The following is a 17,486-nucleotide window of genomic DNA, read 5'->3' as shown; positions in this document are numbered from 1 at the left end:
CTTAAAGGTGAATTAGGGTACAGGGGAGTCCTGCTGAAAGTACATTTTGGTGGTGCTTTGTTTTCTTTCACTTCTAATTCAGGTGTCAGAGGTCTCCCAAGAGCTCACCTTGGAGCCAGCCTGGGCTTTGCAGCTGGGCACTCCAGTGCCTTTTGACACACTTTTCTAATACACAAAATTTGAACCCTCATCTCATCAGTAAGATTTAGGTTTGCTTAAGCAAGTAATTCTTTTTAGTGGGTCACAGCCAGCCATGTGTATGGATTATTTTGGTTTGTTTTCACAAAAATGGGTTTCTTTGGATCTCTGCAGCTTTCTGCTGAGGCAAAACCAAGGAGCTCAGTCCTTGTGGATATTCTGTATATTTATTACTGGTTTTTTTCAAAATATATGTTTTACATATTTCACTCTAGAATTTTAAGACAAATAGAGAGAGGGTTGTTGACCTAAAATTATTAATCAATAAAGTTTGAAGCAGAATCTGAGGCTTGAATAGCAAAAGAATATTAATAATAAAATGATAAAAGCATAGTCTGGTGCTGGAATATTCAGAAATTCTCAGAGAGGCTCCAGCCCTCACTGAAATTCATCCATAAAATCCATTCAAGACTTAATTCAGTGTATTACTTGCAGATGCTCTTTGAAAATACATGTTTTCTTCTTCTAATCCACTGTGCAGGGCTCCTTATCTGTGACTGCATGAGCCATTATTTACTGGTATTTCAGAGTGAAACTTTAAAAGGGTTTGAACGGAACTAAATGTCCAATTCCCATTCAGTTATGTGCTTAATCACGTTCTGGTTTTTTAGATAAAGGAAATTGTGTTTCCTTTTTATTCTGCTTATCGACTTCATTGGGAGTACTTGGGTCCTTAAGTGATAGGGTCTAACTGCATCAGCTCTTCTCCAATTAATTTTGTCATATTTTTATCCATATACATCTTGGTTTAGTGGTTTTAAAAGAGAATCAATTAATTCTGTGATTTAAGCTGGACATCGCAAATAAACAGAGGAACTTCTTGTGTTGCCACTTGTCATCTGTAGCTGGATATCTACATGGATGTGGGGACACTGATTGTGCTTCCCAGGGTTTTCTTCTGCAGGGGGTGGTTGGGTTTTCTCCTTGAAAGGCCATGCTCTTAGGCTGCTGTTCCAAATCTGTTCCCAGCAAAAATGCTAACATTGGGCAGAGATTTAATGAGATTTATAGGTTGCACCTGCTCTATCACATATTCCCAAGGGGTTTCTAACACTATCCTGGGAAATTCAGGAGCAATGCAGAGCTGTTGAGTGTATTTTCCTGCTTCCCTGCTTGGTTTTGGGGTTGATCTTTAATTTTTTATGTAGAGGGGAAGGTGTTGGAGGGTGTTTGGGTCATGGAAAAGCAAGAGGTTTGTGGGAAACAGGAATATGGAATATTCCAAAGTGTTTTTGACTCATTTTCAGTACTAGCTATCTGACGAAAACCGTGATTATTTGTCTGTATTAATTTAGTGCTTTGAGAGTTAAGGCATAAAAACATAAAAGGAATAGTTTCAGAAAATGATTATTTTTGAAATTTAGAATTAGCTGTTTCTTGAATATTCACTTCAGAGTCCAGAGGATATCAAGGTAAAATTTCCAAAGGTTGGGGAGGAAAAAGGGATACTTTCCCTGTGTGTGACTGAGCTTGTGCAAACTAGTGTACTAATTTTGAAGTGCAATGGTATTTGGAAATAAAGTACCCCTAAATCCTCAACTCAGTTTTGCATTAAGACTAACAACTTGAAAGTATTAGTTACTTCCTGGATTGAATTACATTTAAAATGCAGAGAAAATATGCTTAATTTAGAGGTATAATGTAATTATTTTTCACATTAAATTGTTTTTCTTTATGCTTTTAGGGTATAAAGCCAGCAAGCTTTGAGAAAGTTACTGATCCTGAAATTAAGGAAATAATTGGGGAGTGCATCTGCAAAAACAAAGAAGAAAGGTTTGTTTCAAGGCATTGAGTTTTGTAATAAATAACATGCATGCAGGGAATTTAGGGCTGTGTGTGGATTTCTGGTCTGCTGTGTGGGTCTCTCTCCTGTGCAGGAGAAAATGCAGCCTGGAAGTGCAAATATAATTGAATTCCTGCTTTGCTGACATTGAGTGTCAGGACAAGCAGTGCTGTTGTCTCTCAGCCCCTCAGTGTGACTGGAGCTGAGCTGGGTATTCCTGCAATTTTGGGTTCAGCAGTCCAAAAATCTCCCTGGGAGGGGCAGTGGGGTCAAGGTTGGTCTGGTGGGTTCTCCTGAGCTGTTGTAGCAGATTTCACTGACCTCTGGATGTGGAGACACAGTGTGCCTTGTTCCCAGCTCTGGGTTGCAAACCTGATGTTTTACTGCTCTCTGCCAGTTTGTCTTGTGCTCAGCATTTCCTGAGTCTCACAGATACAGTTTTTAGGGACTGCAGCTGACTGCCTAGGGAGAATCTCTTCTCTGGTACTCTTTAAGCTTAGGTACATAAGAAAAGTTGAACAAAGCTATAATCTGCATTTCTCCAAGTGCTTGTGGTGTATAGATATTGCGAAGGCTTTGAGAAATGGGAGATGTCACTTTTTCAATTTCACTTCCTTTTCAAAATCCCACATCTTCCAAAAAGAACAGAAATTCATCATGGGTGAACACCAAACATCATGTAAATGTTTCCACCTGTAACAGCAGTTTGTTACAAACCTTTCTGAAATTGTTGACTTGCAGTGTTTGAATCATCTTTATCTCCTTTGCAGATATGAAATTAAAGATTTATTAAGCCATGCCTTTTTTGCTGAAGATACTGGGGTAAGAGTGGAACTTGCAGAAGAAGACCATGGTAGGAAATCCTCTATTGCCTTAAGACTCTGGGTAGAAGATCCTAAGAAACTGAAAGGAAAACCCAAAGATAATGGAGCCATTGAGTTTACTTTTGATCTGGAGAAGGAAACTCCTGATGATGTTGCACAAGAAATGGTAAAATACACTTCTGACAAAAATGTATATATATAGAAAGTAGTCCATAAATCTCAAGGGACAACAGGAATGGGTTGAGTGAAACAACTTCCCTTGAACCACTCCAGGTGTCCAGTTTAGGCACTTTGCATTGATTTTGGAATGACTGCTGCAAGAAAGGAGTGAACAGGGAACAACTAACTGAAACACATTGTTTGAAAAGAGATGCCTAAAATTGCAATTTACACAGCTTAGAGACCATAGAGCTCTGGTGTCTACTTCTATATTTTGCAAGCTCTTCTCTCAGTTGAATGGGCTGTTGAATGTCTTTGAATTTATTTGGACTCTATTTAGCTCCAGACAGCAGCTAGAAATACATTAGGAAAGTTCAGAAGTTCAGTTGCAAAATATTCTGCATTGAATTTTCCAAAACACTTTTCCCCATCTTTTCTGTTGGTGTTCCTTAAAAGGAATGTAGAGGAGAAGGTTCTGTGGTCAGCCCCTCTACCCCCAAACTTTGAGAGGAAACTGGATTCACTGAGTTAGGAGGAGTAAGCTTTGGATTTTTTCACAGATAAGTTTCACTTGCTGAATTTCTATAGTTTTGTAATTGTGGGCTTTTGTTAGAGAATCTGTGTTCCGGTTCCACCACCTTGTCCTTGAACTCCTGTTTTGATGGTGTCTTTGCTGCAGTTGTTTCGGTGTTCTCTAAAGTCACCGAGGCACTGAGCCAGGGTCTGAACGTTCCTGTGCTTGCAGAAATGTTCCTATTAGACTCTAAATCCTGAGGGATCCCATTTAATGATGTCACCACCACACTGCTCTGCTCAGGAGGCACTCCTTTTGGTAATGCTGCCTTCCTCTGCTGGAACTCATCACCATCTACTCCAAGTTTAGTGGGAGGAATTCAGGCTGCTTTGTCCTGTCATTAGTTTGCAGTAGGTCCAATGTTTTTCCAGCAATGTATCATCACAGAACTCATTTAGTTTAAAAATTGCTCTGGTACCATTACTTACTGTTATATTTTGCATTTAAATATTGATGGAAATATTTAGAACTTTGAGGTTCTCTAAGTTGCTTGGTCCACAGTTATGATGTTTTATTTTGAAGAGGAAATAACTCTCATAAAAAGTATATTTAAAAGGATCATGCCTGAACTACACTGACACTGTACCCTTTCCCAAATAATTTTAAACTCTGTATTCGACATTAGTGCTTACCTGAGTGGCTGCCCATGAAATGCTTTCAAACCTGAGGCTGTTGTAGGGGCAGAAAAGAGGGACTTTTATTCCTAAGTGTCATCTTCTGCTCCTTAAGAATTGTGGAACACCAAAGCCATGTGCTTTCTTCAGTTTGTTACATTACGTGCTGTGGAAGAGAAGAATGCAGGAGACCTTCTGAGTACTAGGAATTATTTATCATTACTGATGGGTTTTTGGTAGTCAGGCAATCCCACCTGCCCAGAGGATGTGGGAAAAGGGAACTGGAAATGTTCTAGTGGGTTTGGAAAATGAAGTTAGCTCTCCCAGCCAGTGGGGACTGCAGAGGGGCATGGCTCCATTAAAATGAAGCTAAGTTTTAAGCTGCTTTGCACCCATTGATTTTAGCAGTGGAAATCTAAGCTGTGAAAGTGACTTATGTTTGGGCAAGAGCAAAGCAGGAAAGGCTCTAGATTCCCCCCATGGATGTAAGTGCTTTCAAATCTGCCAAATATGCACGTTAAGAATGTCGAGAGAGCAGGCAAAGCTCTGGTAGGTCATTATTAAATGAAAATTCATACCCTGTGCTGCAGGAGATTATGCAAACAAATAGCACAAAGATGAATTTCCATTTTATCTGTTGAGCAGTTGAGTTCTGAGAAGGCTCATCCCCTTTTCCATCAAATAGGAGCAGTCTGCTTTTTCTTTGTAGAAGTCAATCAATACTGACTGACTTCACTATTTAAGAGAAGTTAATTTGAAACATAATTCTGTTAACATCTTGTCCTTCACGATTTGCTGTGCTGTCAAGCAGAGCAATTTGGAAAAACTCTGCGTTCTGGAAAGGTTAAGGCAATAAATTCAGATTTCGGGGCAGTTTGATTCGCTCCAGGTGCATTGCTCAGAGATTCTTTTTCCTGTTTTGTCTCTTCTTTTAGTGTGAAAAAGAAAAAAAACAAAAACGGAGAAATGCATCTGCCAATAAATTTGCTCTCCTCAATGAATGTTTAGTGGTGGATACTTAGAGCCAGTATCTATTCAGGCCTTAGATATTATTACATCCTGGGGGTTTTTTAAGCATTAGGAATAGAAGTTTTACTGAGGAAGAACCCCACCCCATCGAGTTCTTGAGTTCTTGTTCTTGTGCGAAACAAATCCATACAAACGGGCGCTGTTCCGAGCGGGTGTTTTCTGTTGGGAGGAGGTTCCCGCGTGGCGGGGCCCCGCTGAGTGTGTGCTCCCCTGCAGATCGACTCGGGCTTTTTCCACGAGAATGACCTGAAGATCGTGGCCAAGTCCATCCGGGACCGCGTGGCGCTGATCCTGTGGCGCCGCGAGCGCATCTGGCCGCGCATGCAGGCCGAGGAGCGCCCCGAGCCCGGCGAGCGGCCCCGCGCCCCGCAGCCGCAGCACGTGCAGGTCACCTACCTGTCCCACACGGGCCACCACGTCCTGTCCGAGCCCGAGGAGCCCGAGGCTGACCAGCACCCCTTCCAGCAGAACCTGCCCACCAGTGTCACCTCTGTCGCCTGTGAGTGCTGTGCTGCGTTGGTGGCACGTGGGGATGGGTGTCGGAGGGGGGACCCTGGGGTGACCTGAGCTCACGTGGACTGCCCTGGTGCGGGTGGCTGTGCACTGTCCTCGGACCCCACAAACACCTGGGAGACGTGCATGGTGATTTTGAACACGATGAGCGGTCAAGAAAACAGTATTATATAGATATCTCTGTATAGTTCTCTATGTATTTTGCTACTAAAAATTATCACAGAACTTCTGTTTTAGTGTTCTGGGCTTGTATGTAAGCACATTTAAGTAAAAGATGCACTACCTTTAGCAAGATGCAGCTGCTGCTTCAGTTGAGATATTTTATAAAGGACTACACAGGTCTACTTGGAATACTGAAATATCCATGTGTGCCTGTACAGGAAAAATCCCTTTACATGATGTGAGAAATAGCCACATTTGCATAACACTCACAATATTGCCACATCCACAAAGCTTTTTATCTGAAGCTAAAATGAGCTCATTTCATTTTTTTGGATCGTATACTTATTTCATGCTAATTTCTTTGAGGAACACTGTAATTATGACTCTTTGTTTCTAGTGCTGCAGTGAAGTGACTTGTGCTTCCCATGGCTCTGCTGGACATGAGTTGGCAAAATGTTATACTAAATATAACCCCTACAATTTAATTCCTGTTCCTCCTCAGCTTTTAACCAGTACTTGGTATTATTTGGCAATTTGCTATAAGATTATTTGAGCATTTTCTTAGCATAAGACCTCTATAAATTAGGGTGGCACCTGTTCATAAAATTCGAGGTCAAGTGTAAAAGTGGAAATAATTAACTTAATGTGTGCAATGTACATTCTATGAAAACCTGAGACTGACTCACAGCTTTTACTTTAGCACTTTACCACTAGATTCTTTTTTTTTTTTTTTTCCCTCTGAGGTCCTGAATAATTGTTTGTAATAAAACGGAATGTTAATGCAGCAGAAATCCCATCATGAGAGAAGGGCTGTGTTGGCTCCTCAGAAATGAATTGAATAAATAGAGAGGAGAGTTTAATTTTGGAAAAAAAACCCCAAACAACAAACCCAAACATTTGGGAGAATAGCTTGGGAGTACTGAAGAGAAATGTCATCTCTGGTGCTATTAAAAAATAATTTGTTATTTGAAAGTCAAATAAGTAAAACTTTATTTAGAATATGGAAATAAGAGACAGGGGAAAGTGTTGAAAAAAGAAATAGTATTTAAGCGTAGCTGTAACTTAAGATGGTTTTTTAAACTGTGTGCTGTTTTCTTTCATTTTTGATTTTTAAATCCCTGTTAGATAGATCTTTGTCCTTGGGATGTGTCCAGTTGCATTCCAGTTGGCTCACTATTTCTCAAGTGAAAAAAGCAGTAACTTACTCAAACAGAGCTGGTACTTGTATTTTACACACTTTAAAAGTTGTGAAAAGACATTTTTAAATCAGAAATAGCAATATTTCCAGTTGACAAAGGACCCAGGGCTTGCCCAGTGCCCCTAGCTGTGCAGTTCCACAGGTTAACTGCGCAAATGCTCCACGAGAAACTCCCACAGAGGTCTGAGTGTGCCAAACGCACTGGAACCTGCACAGGGTTTCTGTCTGACCTCAGTTGCACTACACTCAAGCAGAGCATGACTTGCTGAACTAAAATCATACAGCATAAAGAATTTTGTAATTTTCAGTGCTGCTAATAAAAGCAGTGTTACAGTCAGTGCACCCTGGAACATGGGACTCTAAAAGACCCCGTGAACTGCTCTGAACTTGACAATTGGGGTTTCCTCTCCTTTCATCCTACACAATCTATAAACATCTGCAATTCCTAATGTCAACCTTATGCCCTTTAAAGGAAATGTTAATGTGCCTAAAATATCAATGTGTGCAGAACTCCATGGGGATGGCTTTTGGCTTAAGAGAAGCAGTGTGTGCTTTTGTAGAGAATAACATTGGTGTTGTATAATTTATTTATATAACGAAAGGGCTAGAGTGGTAGAAATGCTAATTACATAAACCATGGTGACCTTGCTGTAAAATCATCACTTGAAGGTTGTGAGTGGTTGAGGTTTTAATCAGAATGGCTGTTCCTGCAGCTGACAGCACGTTTGACAGCGGCCAGGGCTCCACAGTGTACTCGGACTCGCAGAGCAGCCAGCAGAGTGTCATCTACTCCTCCCTGCCAGATGCTGTTCCTCCGGCCATCCAGAGGGTCTACAGCCCCCCCCTGAGCGAGGGGCAGCCTGTGCCCCACAGCCTCCCCCAGCTCGGACACTACCAGCAGCCCTCGGCAGTAAGTCCCAGGCTTCTGCAAACACTTCTGTATCCTGGGGGATGTTTCATGTTGTCATTCGTGCTCCTGCTCCTGGAGGATGTGCGTCCCGGGGGTCTCTGTATGTGCTCCACACTCACCCGTGTGCACGGTGACCTGCTCTGCCCCTTATCGGTCTGTTGGCACTGAGCTGCCTTAGTGGCTTTGCAGCAAAGCACAGGAAGGACGTGGACCTGTTGAAATGTGTCCAGAAAGGCCCACAAAAATAATTGAAGGGCTGGAGCCCCTCTGCTCTGGAGCCAGGCTGAGAGAGTTGGGGTTACTCCCCTGGAGAGGAGAAGGCTCCAGGGAGAGCTCAGAGCCCCTGGCAGGGCCTAAAGGGGCTCCAGGAGAGCTGCAGAGGGACTGGGGACAAGGGCTGGAGGGACAGGACACAGGGAATGGTTTCCCAGTGGCCGGGGGCAGGAATGGGTGGGATGTGGGGAAGGAATTCCTGGCTGTGAGGGTGGTGAGGTGCTGGAGGGGTTTCCCAGAGCAGCCGTGGCTGCTCCGTCGCTGGCAGTGCCTGTCCCTAACCGCAGTCTCTCCGCAGCCCGTGCTGCCCGCGGTGCCGGCCGCGCCCGTGGTGCCCCAGCACTTCCCGGAGCCGGCGCTGCCCTTCCCGGTGGTGCCCAGCACCGTGGCCCCGCAGCCGCCGCCCGTGCTGCCCAGCCAGCAGGTGAGAGAGGGCTGGCCTCTGCCAGGGGCCGTGCCCATCCCAGCCCTGCCCGTGTCTGCTCTGCCCCACAGCTGTCCCCAAGCACCCGTGGCTGCCCCTGGGTCCCTGCAGGTGCCCAAGGCCAGGCTGGACACTGGGCTTGGAGCAGCCTGGGACTTGGAAACCCCAAGTTTCTCTGCAAGGCTTCCCAGGGCACTGATGTTCCTCAGAGACAGCAGTGTCCAGTGAATGTCCGTGCTAAGGGAGGGTAGGGCAGGACAGCAGAACAAGGGAAATTATGGTGGGAAACTCCTCTGCCTACAGAATGAATTGTTTTGATCTTGTAACAATATGCACTGGTGAATCACACATGTGGAATGAATGTTGTGTCTCCAAACTTACATTTTTTTTTCCAATTTGGGTGTTTGTGCATTTACACTGTTAAAGTTATAGCGAGGCAAAGTTACCTAATCTGCCAGGATATTTTCCCCTCTCTGCCTTATCCAATTCACAAGCATTTTCTAAGACACAGGCTGGATTTGAGAGGGAGGTTTTAGGAAGCCGCTCCATTCCTGGAGTGCAGTTTTCCTGCTCTAATGCGATGTCTCCTGGAGTGGGAGGTGGCTGAGCCACAAGTCTCAGTGCCCTCTGTCCCCTTGGTGAGCCGTGGGCAGCTGTCTGAGCTGCAGATTAACCCAGCTGGGGTGTGAGAGCAGGGCTGCCTCAGGGAGCCGCAGCTTTATGAACTGCAGCCCAGCGCTGTGGGTGTGTGGCACTGCCCCCGAGCTGGGGCTCCCCCATGGTGAGGGGCCCCTCCATCCCTCAGGCAGGGCTCAGTGCTCTGGGGGCCACCCTCAGCCCGTTTGCTCTGTCCCAGCACAAGTGCCAGCCCAGCCTCGTGCTGCTGTTCCCTGGGTTTGGGGTTGTGCCTGGGAAGATGCCACATCTCCCCCAAAACATGGGGTGGCAGAGGCTCTGTGAAGCCACCAGCCCTGGGCTCCCAAGTAAGTCACCCTGAGCCTGTCTATGCCTCAGAGTCATCCTGTTGAACCAGAAGGGCTTTTAAAGTACTTCCAGAACTAATTAGAGGAACTGAAGAAGATGATATCAATAGCACATAAAATGTGGGGGGTTGTTACTGATGATTTCCAGCTTTAGTGCAACTTCTTTTCTCTGTTCTGCTGTCCAAAGCCTTGCAGGCCAGGGGAGCACAAGTTTCCCTGGAAAAGTAAAGCTACTTTTTTGACTACCACATTGTCACTACAGTACATCAGAAATATCTGGAACCTAACTTTTACTGCAATTATTGTGTTTGGTTGTGTCTCAGGTAATGTGTTGTACTTTCCCTGCCTGCTCCATTATGTAGCGACTTCTGCTTGCCAGGATGAGCTGGGTATTAACTGCATCTTGGAAGTTAGTGGGTGGGGATTTCACAGGGCCAACTGGAACAATCTCCGGGATTTAAAGAGTTTGAGTCATTACAAATAACCTCTCCAAGACAGTTAGCACTTGTCATTTTAGCTAATAAATCTTGCATTTAAATGTGTTTTAAGCATGGGCTCCTGTGCTGTGTTAGAATTAAGAGTGCCTGTCTATCCTGGGAACTGTCCCTGCTGGAACGTGACTAGGGCACGGAATGGAGCTGGGAAAGGGGCTCAGCCTGGAGAAAAGGAGGCTCAAGGGGGACCTTATGGCTTGCACAACTCCCTGGCAGGAGGGGACAGCCAGGGGAGGGCTGGGCTCTGCTCCCGGGGAACAGGGACAGGAGGAGAGAAAAATGACCCCAGGCCGTGCTGGGGAAGGTTAGGTTGGATATTAGGGAAGTTTTCTTTGCTGAAAGAATGGTTGAACATCGGAATAGGCTACCCAGGGACGTGGGAGAGTCACCATCCCTTGAAGTGCTCAGAAAACATCTTGATGTGGCACACGGAGACATGCTTTAGCGATGGACCTTTCAGTGCCGGGTCGGTGGTTGGACTGGGTGATCTTAGAGGTGTTTGCCAACCTTAATGAGCCTGTGAGCCTGCGCTCCAAGCGCCGGGTCTGTCCTGACAGTGAGCTGGGGAGAGGCGGGGAGCGTGGCCAGCCTGGTTCCTTTGCAGCCCCCGGGCAGTAACGTTTGTGTTGTCCCCGCAGCAGCAGCAGCAGCAGCAGCAGCAGCCCATGTCGCAGGCAGCGTCCCTGCAGCAGGTGCTGGGCAGCCAGCCCGTGTGCCCGCTGCCCACAGCCCCGCACCTGCTGCCGCCCTTCCCCGCCCAGGGCGCGCCGGTGCCGGCCAGCAGCTCCGCGCTGAAACCGCTGCAGATCTCCACCGTGCCGCAGCTGCCGCCCGTGGCCCCTTCTCAGGTAACTGCCAGCTAATCATTCACGGGATTTCTGGGTTTGGGGTGCCTAGTGTGACCGCGTGCCGGTTTAATGTGGTGATAAGAGTGTTATTGCTCTTTCCGAATTCCTGTATCTTCGTTATTTGTTTGGTGAATCAGAAATCTCCTCTGTGCCCAGCCCTGTGCCATCCGGTTAATGGCAGTTCCAAAATGGCCATAATTTTTGGGGGGTTGTTTTGGTTTGCTCTTTTGTGCTGTCCCTTCTGGCACAATCTCTTCCCCATCCCAGGCTTGAGAGCATGAGCAGTTGCCTGTTTTTACTGCTGTTTTCTGACTTTGCCACTTCTCCCAACACCTGCCAGCCCTGTCTGTGTCATTCTGCTCTGGGTCTGTTCTCTGGAGCAGGGACAAACCCTTCCCTTGGCCTAGGAAGGTGGATGGTGCTGTCACTGTGTTTGGTAGTGACGGGCACCATAATGTGAAACAGCTTGTGCCAAAGGACAGGGACAAGCTGCTGCTGTGACACCAATGTCTCCTCCATCACTGGGAAGTTTTGATTGTAAAAATCCTTTCTGTGGGCTCTTCCGTGCTGAGTTGCAGCTTCTTTGAAAACAAGGGTTAAAATAGCCACACTTAATTTTGCATGAAAGAGTTTTGCGTTAGGTCTGGCCCAATTCCTTTTAATTTGTGTTGAAATGAAGGCAGCTTTTAATTAGGATGTTGCTTGAAGGCTTCAAGCTGGTGTTGGAAGTAGTTTCAAGCTTCTGAGGTATGAAAGCATCCCCCTCATTTTTTTTTTTTTTAATTTTTTATTTTGCTTTTACTAATGATTTAAGCATAAATCATTTTTTATTACTGTTTGTGAACCTCGGGGAATGAATGGAAGTGATTAACAAACAGGCATAATGATCCTCACGGCACAGGTGGTTTTTAGGGACTCGTGTGGCAAATGAAACTGCTTTATACCATCAGTGAAGGTGCTGGCAATTTATGCAATATTCTATTTTTTTCAGATTCCTCAGTTTCCTGTCATTCCTGCAATTACTCCCCTGGCAGGGCTCGACAGCCTTCCTCCGAACCTGTCTGACATCCCTGCTGCAAACGTGCCCCCCATTCCCGCCCCATCCCAGTACTTTGCTCCGGCCGTGATCCTGCCCATGAACCCGGCGCTGCCCATGGCGCCCAACTCGCCGGCGCTGCCCATGCAGGCCGTCAACCTGCCCCACACCACCGTGGCTCCGCTGGTGCTGCCCTGCCAGCCCATCGTGCCCAACATGCCGGCGGCCACCATCCCTCTGCTGGCCGTGGCGCCGCCGGGGGTGCCGCCGCTGCCGCCGCAGCCCGTGTTCCAGCCCGCCTTCCAGCCCCTGCTGCCCGGGGACACGCCGAGCTCCCAGCCCGTGCCGCAGCCACAGGCGCCTCCTGCGGCCCTGCAGCCGACCCCTGCGGCCCTGCAGCCCGCTGTCCTGCACCCTCCCGAGCCGGCCCTGGCTGCGCCTGGACAGCCTCACCAGGTAAATCCTCCTGGGCAGGTGTGGGGCTGTGTGTGCGGGCTGCTCCCTCTGCCCGGGGCTCGGGGGCACACGGCCCTGCCCGGGGGGCTCAGGGGCACACGGCCCTGCCCGGGGGCACACAGCCCTGCCCGGGGGACTCGGGGCACACAGCCCTGCCCGGGGGACTCGGGGCACACAGCCCTGCCCGGGGGACTCGGGGCACACGGCCCTGCCCGGGGCTCGGGGGCACACAGCCCTGCCCGGGGGGCTCGGGGGCACACAGCCCTGCCCGGGGGACTCGGGGCACACGGCCCTGCCCGGGGGACTCGGGGCACACAGCCCTGCCCGGGGCTCGGGGGCACACGGCCCTGCCCGGGGCTCGGGGGCACACAGCCCTGCCCGGGGCTCGGGGGCACACAGCCCTGCCCGGGGGGCTCAGGGGCACACAGCCCTGCCCGGGGGGCTCAGGGGCACACAGCCCTGCCCGGGGGCACACGGCCCTGCCCGGGGCTCGGGGGCACACAGCCCTGCCCGGGGCTCGGGGGCACACAGCCCTGCCCGGGGGGCTCAGGGGCACACAGCCCTGCCCGGGGGGCTCAGGGGCACACGGCCCTGCCCGGGGCTCGGGGGCACACAGCCCTGCCCGGGGGACTCAGGGGCACACGGCCCTGCCCGGGGGACTCCCAGCCCTGACTGCTGAGACTCCGAGGCTCCTAGCCCTGCCCTGAGCCCTTTTCCTTGCCACCAGCAATCCTTGTTCTTGATATGTTTTGTTGACTTGCCCTCAGTTCTGGAGGTGGTGGCTGAAGCTGTGGGCTGTGGGGTGGCAGGTGGTGTCCTCAGCCAGGGATGAGGGCTATCAAGGATATAGGGCATCATCCCACTGGCACTGGGCAGGGAATGAGCAGAGCATTTTCTGAATTTTCTCTTCCTTCTTTGTCTCAGATGTGGGGAGGTGTGAGCTGTGGTTGTCCTGGGTCAGGAGGGCGTGCCAAGCCTTGCCAGTGCCTGTAGGTGGTCCATGTGGGATGCAGGAGCTGCTGGGTACCCACAGCAAATATGGGGGAGCTGGCAGGAGCAGTGGGCTTACTTTGGTGTAGAACATCTTTAAAACAGCAAAGGGAAGTGGCCCTTGGCTAAGGACTCTGAAAAACTGCATGGACGAGCACTGTCAGACCAGCAGGGCAGGGATGGGGTCTAGCTGCACTTTTCCCCTTGGAAGAATAAATGAGCTCAAGTATTAGCAGTGTTCACACGAAAACCGCCTCAGGACTGACAGAGTCTGTAAATACTTCTCTCACCACATCTGTGAGATGTCAACATGAAACACAGTCTGACCAAAGCAGGAGGGAGAGGGCACTCAGCCCCTTAATAAAGCATTTGGAAAATCTGTATTCTGCCACATCCCTTTGCCATAACACACTAATTAAAATTCATTACATCCCATCCCAACCTGTCATGGCATCTTCAGAGCCGCACACAGTTTTTAAATTTCTCTCCTCATCTATGTATTTGGTGCAGAATTACTATTGTTGAGAATGACAGCAGCATGGAGCCTGGGAATGTTATCAGTGTTCCCTGTGGCTTAAAAGGGAATGGAATCAATCACATCAGACACCATGAGCATGGCAAATACCAGAACTTGAGAGCTGGTGTTCCCAAACAGTTCTGGCAGTCATTAGCTATCAAATATGTATGGAAAAGTTGCAGATGGAAGAATTTAGGATAAAAAACAGCTATTACAATGTGCAGAGGAATATTTTAAAAAGCACTGTTCTGATTTGAACACTTGTAATGGAGAGGTATTTCTATATATAATGCCATGCTGTCTTCACAGTTGATGTTTAGTCCCTCTGAGTTTTGTTTTGCCTGGGTATGTCTGTATGAGCCATTCACTTAAGAGTTGGACTTGGTGATCCTTGTGGGTGTCCCTTGCAAGTCAGAATGTTCTGTGATTCTGTGATTTGACATTGAAATATTTTGTGAATTATTCTAATGATAAAAGATTTAAAATTGAACCACCCTTCTGTGGCATTTCACCACACTTGTCAGTCTAACAGCCCTGCCTTGGGCAGCCATGTAACTCTCAGGTGTTGTGAAGCACATCCTGTCTTTGCTTTCATCCACATTAAAACTTGGAATAATAGTTTCAGCTCACACCCAGAACCTGCAGAGAGCATGCAGCAATGAAATCATGTGGCCTAGTTCTCATCTGAGGGTCTGGGTTTTTTTTAATGTATTTTCCAATAGCCTAAAGTCTCTGTGTGATGATACTTCAAAAAAAGCAAAAATTGGGCACACTTTTACCTAGTACTGAAAGGGTTTTTTTCTTCCATATGCTCCTTTCTTCCTTCTTCCTCTTCCCACAAGCTCAGTCCCCCTGGAAAAATACGTGATGTACCTAAAAGGAGCATGTTCTGTTTTTAAATGTACAACCCAAAAGGACTGTTATGCAGAATAACAAGCCAGTCTCTAAGGTAGCTGGTGTCCTGTTGCTGAGTCTGGTTCCCACCAAGCGCTTACGCACTTGAGTTATTTTAATGCACTGGAGAAATCCACTGAGATAAGTGAAACTGCCTCTGTCCACATGGAGGTGTTGGCAGGACTGGGGCCTTGGGGCTTGGCACATCAAGGGTTAACTTGGGACTTTAGTGGGTAAAATGCACTAAACTGAAGTTGGACACTGGTGTATATTTGGTGAAAGAGTTAATTGTGTCATTTGTACCAGGCCCTGGTGCTACATATATGGCAGATTTCTTAAAATATCCTGAGTGAGGTTATGGGTAGAGTGTTTTTCTCTGCATGGACGATGTGGGATTGTTGAAAGCAGAGCAAAGTATTCAGGAGAATGAATTCATCACCTGAGATCTTAAAGCAAGTCCAGAGGAGGCCATGGAAATGCTCCCAGGGCTGGAGCCCCTCTGCTCTGGAGCCAGGCTGGGGGTGCTTATCTGCAGAGGAGAAGGCTCCAGGGAGAGCTCAGGGCCTAAAGGGGCTCCAGGAGAGCTGGAGAGGGACTGGGGACAAAGGGTGGAGGGATGGGACAGGGGGAATGGCTTCCCCCTGGCAGAGGGCAGGGTTGGATGTGATACTGGGGAAGAAATTCTTGGCTGTGAGGGTGGGCAGGCCCTGGCACGGGGTGCCCAGAGCAGCTGTGGCTGCCCCTGAATCCCTGGCAGTATCCAAGGCCAGGTTGGAATGGGGCTTGGAGCATCCTGGGATAGTGGGAGGTGTCCCTGCCCATGGCAGGGGGTGGAATGAGATGAGCTTTGATGTTCCGTTCATCACAAACCATTCAGGAATTCTGTGATTTTTCATTTCTTAGCAAAATCTGGCTTTAACCCTGCTATTCTCTGGTAACTGAGCAATGCATGCTGTCATAATTGTACTGAGGGAGCCCTTAGCTTTTGTTAGGTTATTTCAGAGGAAGTTTAATCTCTGTAGTTGTTACTGAGAACACCCAAACCCAGAGCCCTGCACAGTTTGAGTCCTGTCTCCGTGAGCGCCGGTGCCTCTGCTCCCCTGCCCCGCCGTGCGAGCCCCTGGCACAGAGGAGTGTGCTAACAGCTCTCGTTGTGTTGCAGCCCTTGCCTGGACACTCTCAGTTTGCTCTGGAAGCTGCAGCCCAGGTGCCCGTGCTGCCTGTGCAGCCCTCCGTGGTCATGTCACCGCCGTTGCCGCTGCAGCCCGAGCCGGTGCCGCCCTGCGTCGCTCCCGAAGCCGCTCCCCAGGCCCATGGCAGCCTTGCCCCGCCCGGCCCCATAGAGCCTGGCCTGCCTCTCCAGCCCTCTGCTCTGCTGCAGCTCCAGCCTGACCTTTCCCAGCCGCTGGGCCAGCAGCTCCCAGCTCCCTGCTCGGCTGTGGCGGCTGGCGCAGAGACGTCTCAAGAGGTAGAGCCCTTCCTCTGCAGTAACTCACCAGCCTCAGCCACTGCTGTGTGAAACGGGGCTCCTTGCACAAGGGAGGTTGTGCTCTTGGCGTGTCGAGCCGCTGCTCCTCCATGCCAGCAGCTCTGGGTCAGCAGATAATTGGCTATTCCAAATGAAACCCCATCTTGTAGCTCAGGAAGTGTCTCACTGAATTCATGAGGCAGCAGGACTAAGCGCCTCCTTGTCTGTAGCTGAGCACAAGCATGAGGATAGAAATCAGAAAATTCTCACTGTGGGTGAGTTAGAAGATGTTCAGTTAGAAGATGTAGAGTTTCACCCATGTTTTGTCCAGTCTTGTTTTAAATGTCTCAAGCACTTGTTCAACCAACCGTCATTTGCCTTAAGAAACTGCTCCACAATCTGAGTCTTTGTACTGTGAAAGCCCTTCATGCTCTTCAGCTTGAGCCCTATTCCCATTTCATTTAGCACTGTATCCCCTGTATTGCCTGATGTCTGCTGTGGCCCTGGGATTTTTGTTGCTTCAGATACTTGTAGGCATTCCCAATTCTCTTGTGGTCATAGAAGCAGGATACTTTTTATTCTTTTCCTTATAGAACTGTCAGCTCCTCCTGTCTGCTATTTTGACTTTTCTTTCCACTCCCATAATTGTTTAATCTTCAGTTTTGACAGAACATCACAGAACATTTCCTTCTCTTCAGCTTCCTGTTAACAAAGCAAAACAAAAGCTTTGGCATTTCTACCTGATTTCAGAAAATAAGTCTGATTTGTTCTCCATTCCTGGATGGAAATGTCCCTCTGTGATTCCGCATTCAGACTTGTCCCTCTTGAGTCTCTGTTCTGAGTTACCTTTACTCCTAAAGTATGTATTTCACCTTTTCAAAATGAGTCTCTTGGTTTTGCCCGTGTTTCCGTGGCTCGTCAGGTGCCTTGACTCCAGTGCAGCCTGGAGTTCCATTGGAGGCAGAGCTCAGTGCTGCCTCCAGAGGATGCTCCGGAAGGGCTGTGCTAACACTGAAAACTGATTCCAGTTCCCCATTTTTCCTGTCCATCAGTGGCAGTTTAATTCTTCCCACATTCAGTGTTCCTGCTGTGATGTAGGACATTGCCAGTCCATGTTTGTGTCCTGTTGGTCAGGTGTA

General features: G+C 48.3%; 1 protein-coding gene across 1 annotated transcript in view; it reads left to right on the top strand.

The window, feature by feature from the left end:
* The window catches only part of WNK2 (WNK lysine deficient protein kinase 2), a 79,541-nt gene that overhangs the window by 37,787 nt on the left and 24,268 nt on the right, over positions 1–17,486 (top strand). The window contains exons 5-12 of the mRNA XM_066326993.1: positions 1,883–1,971; positions 2,752–2,971; positions 5,398–5,680; positions 7,768–7,964; positions 8,536–8,661; positions 10,780–10,986; positions 11,978–12,478; positions 16,042–16,347. Coding sequence (XP_066183090.1) covers positions 1,883–1,971; positions 2,752–2,971; positions 5,398–5,680; positions 7,768–7,964; positions 8,536–8,661; positions 10,780–10,986; positions 11,978–12,478; positions 16,042–16,347 — 1,929 coding nt within the window. The remainder of the gene's footprint in view (positions 1–1,882; positions 1,972–2,751; positions 2,972–5,397; positions 5,681–7,767; positions 7,965–8,535; positions 8,662–10,779; positions 10,987–11,977; positions 12,479–16,041; positions 16,348–17,486) is intronic.

Source organism: Sylvia atricapilla, chromosome 11 (genome assembly GCF_009819655.1).
Source record: "Sylvia atricapilla isolate bSylAtr1 chromosome 11, bSylAtr1.pri, whole genome shotgun sequence".
Taxonomy (NCBI): Eukaryota; Metazoa; Chordata; class Aves; order Passeriformes; family Sylviidae; genus Sylvia; species Sylvia atricapilla.
This window is presented reverse-complemented; position numbering and strand designations above follow the sequence as displayed.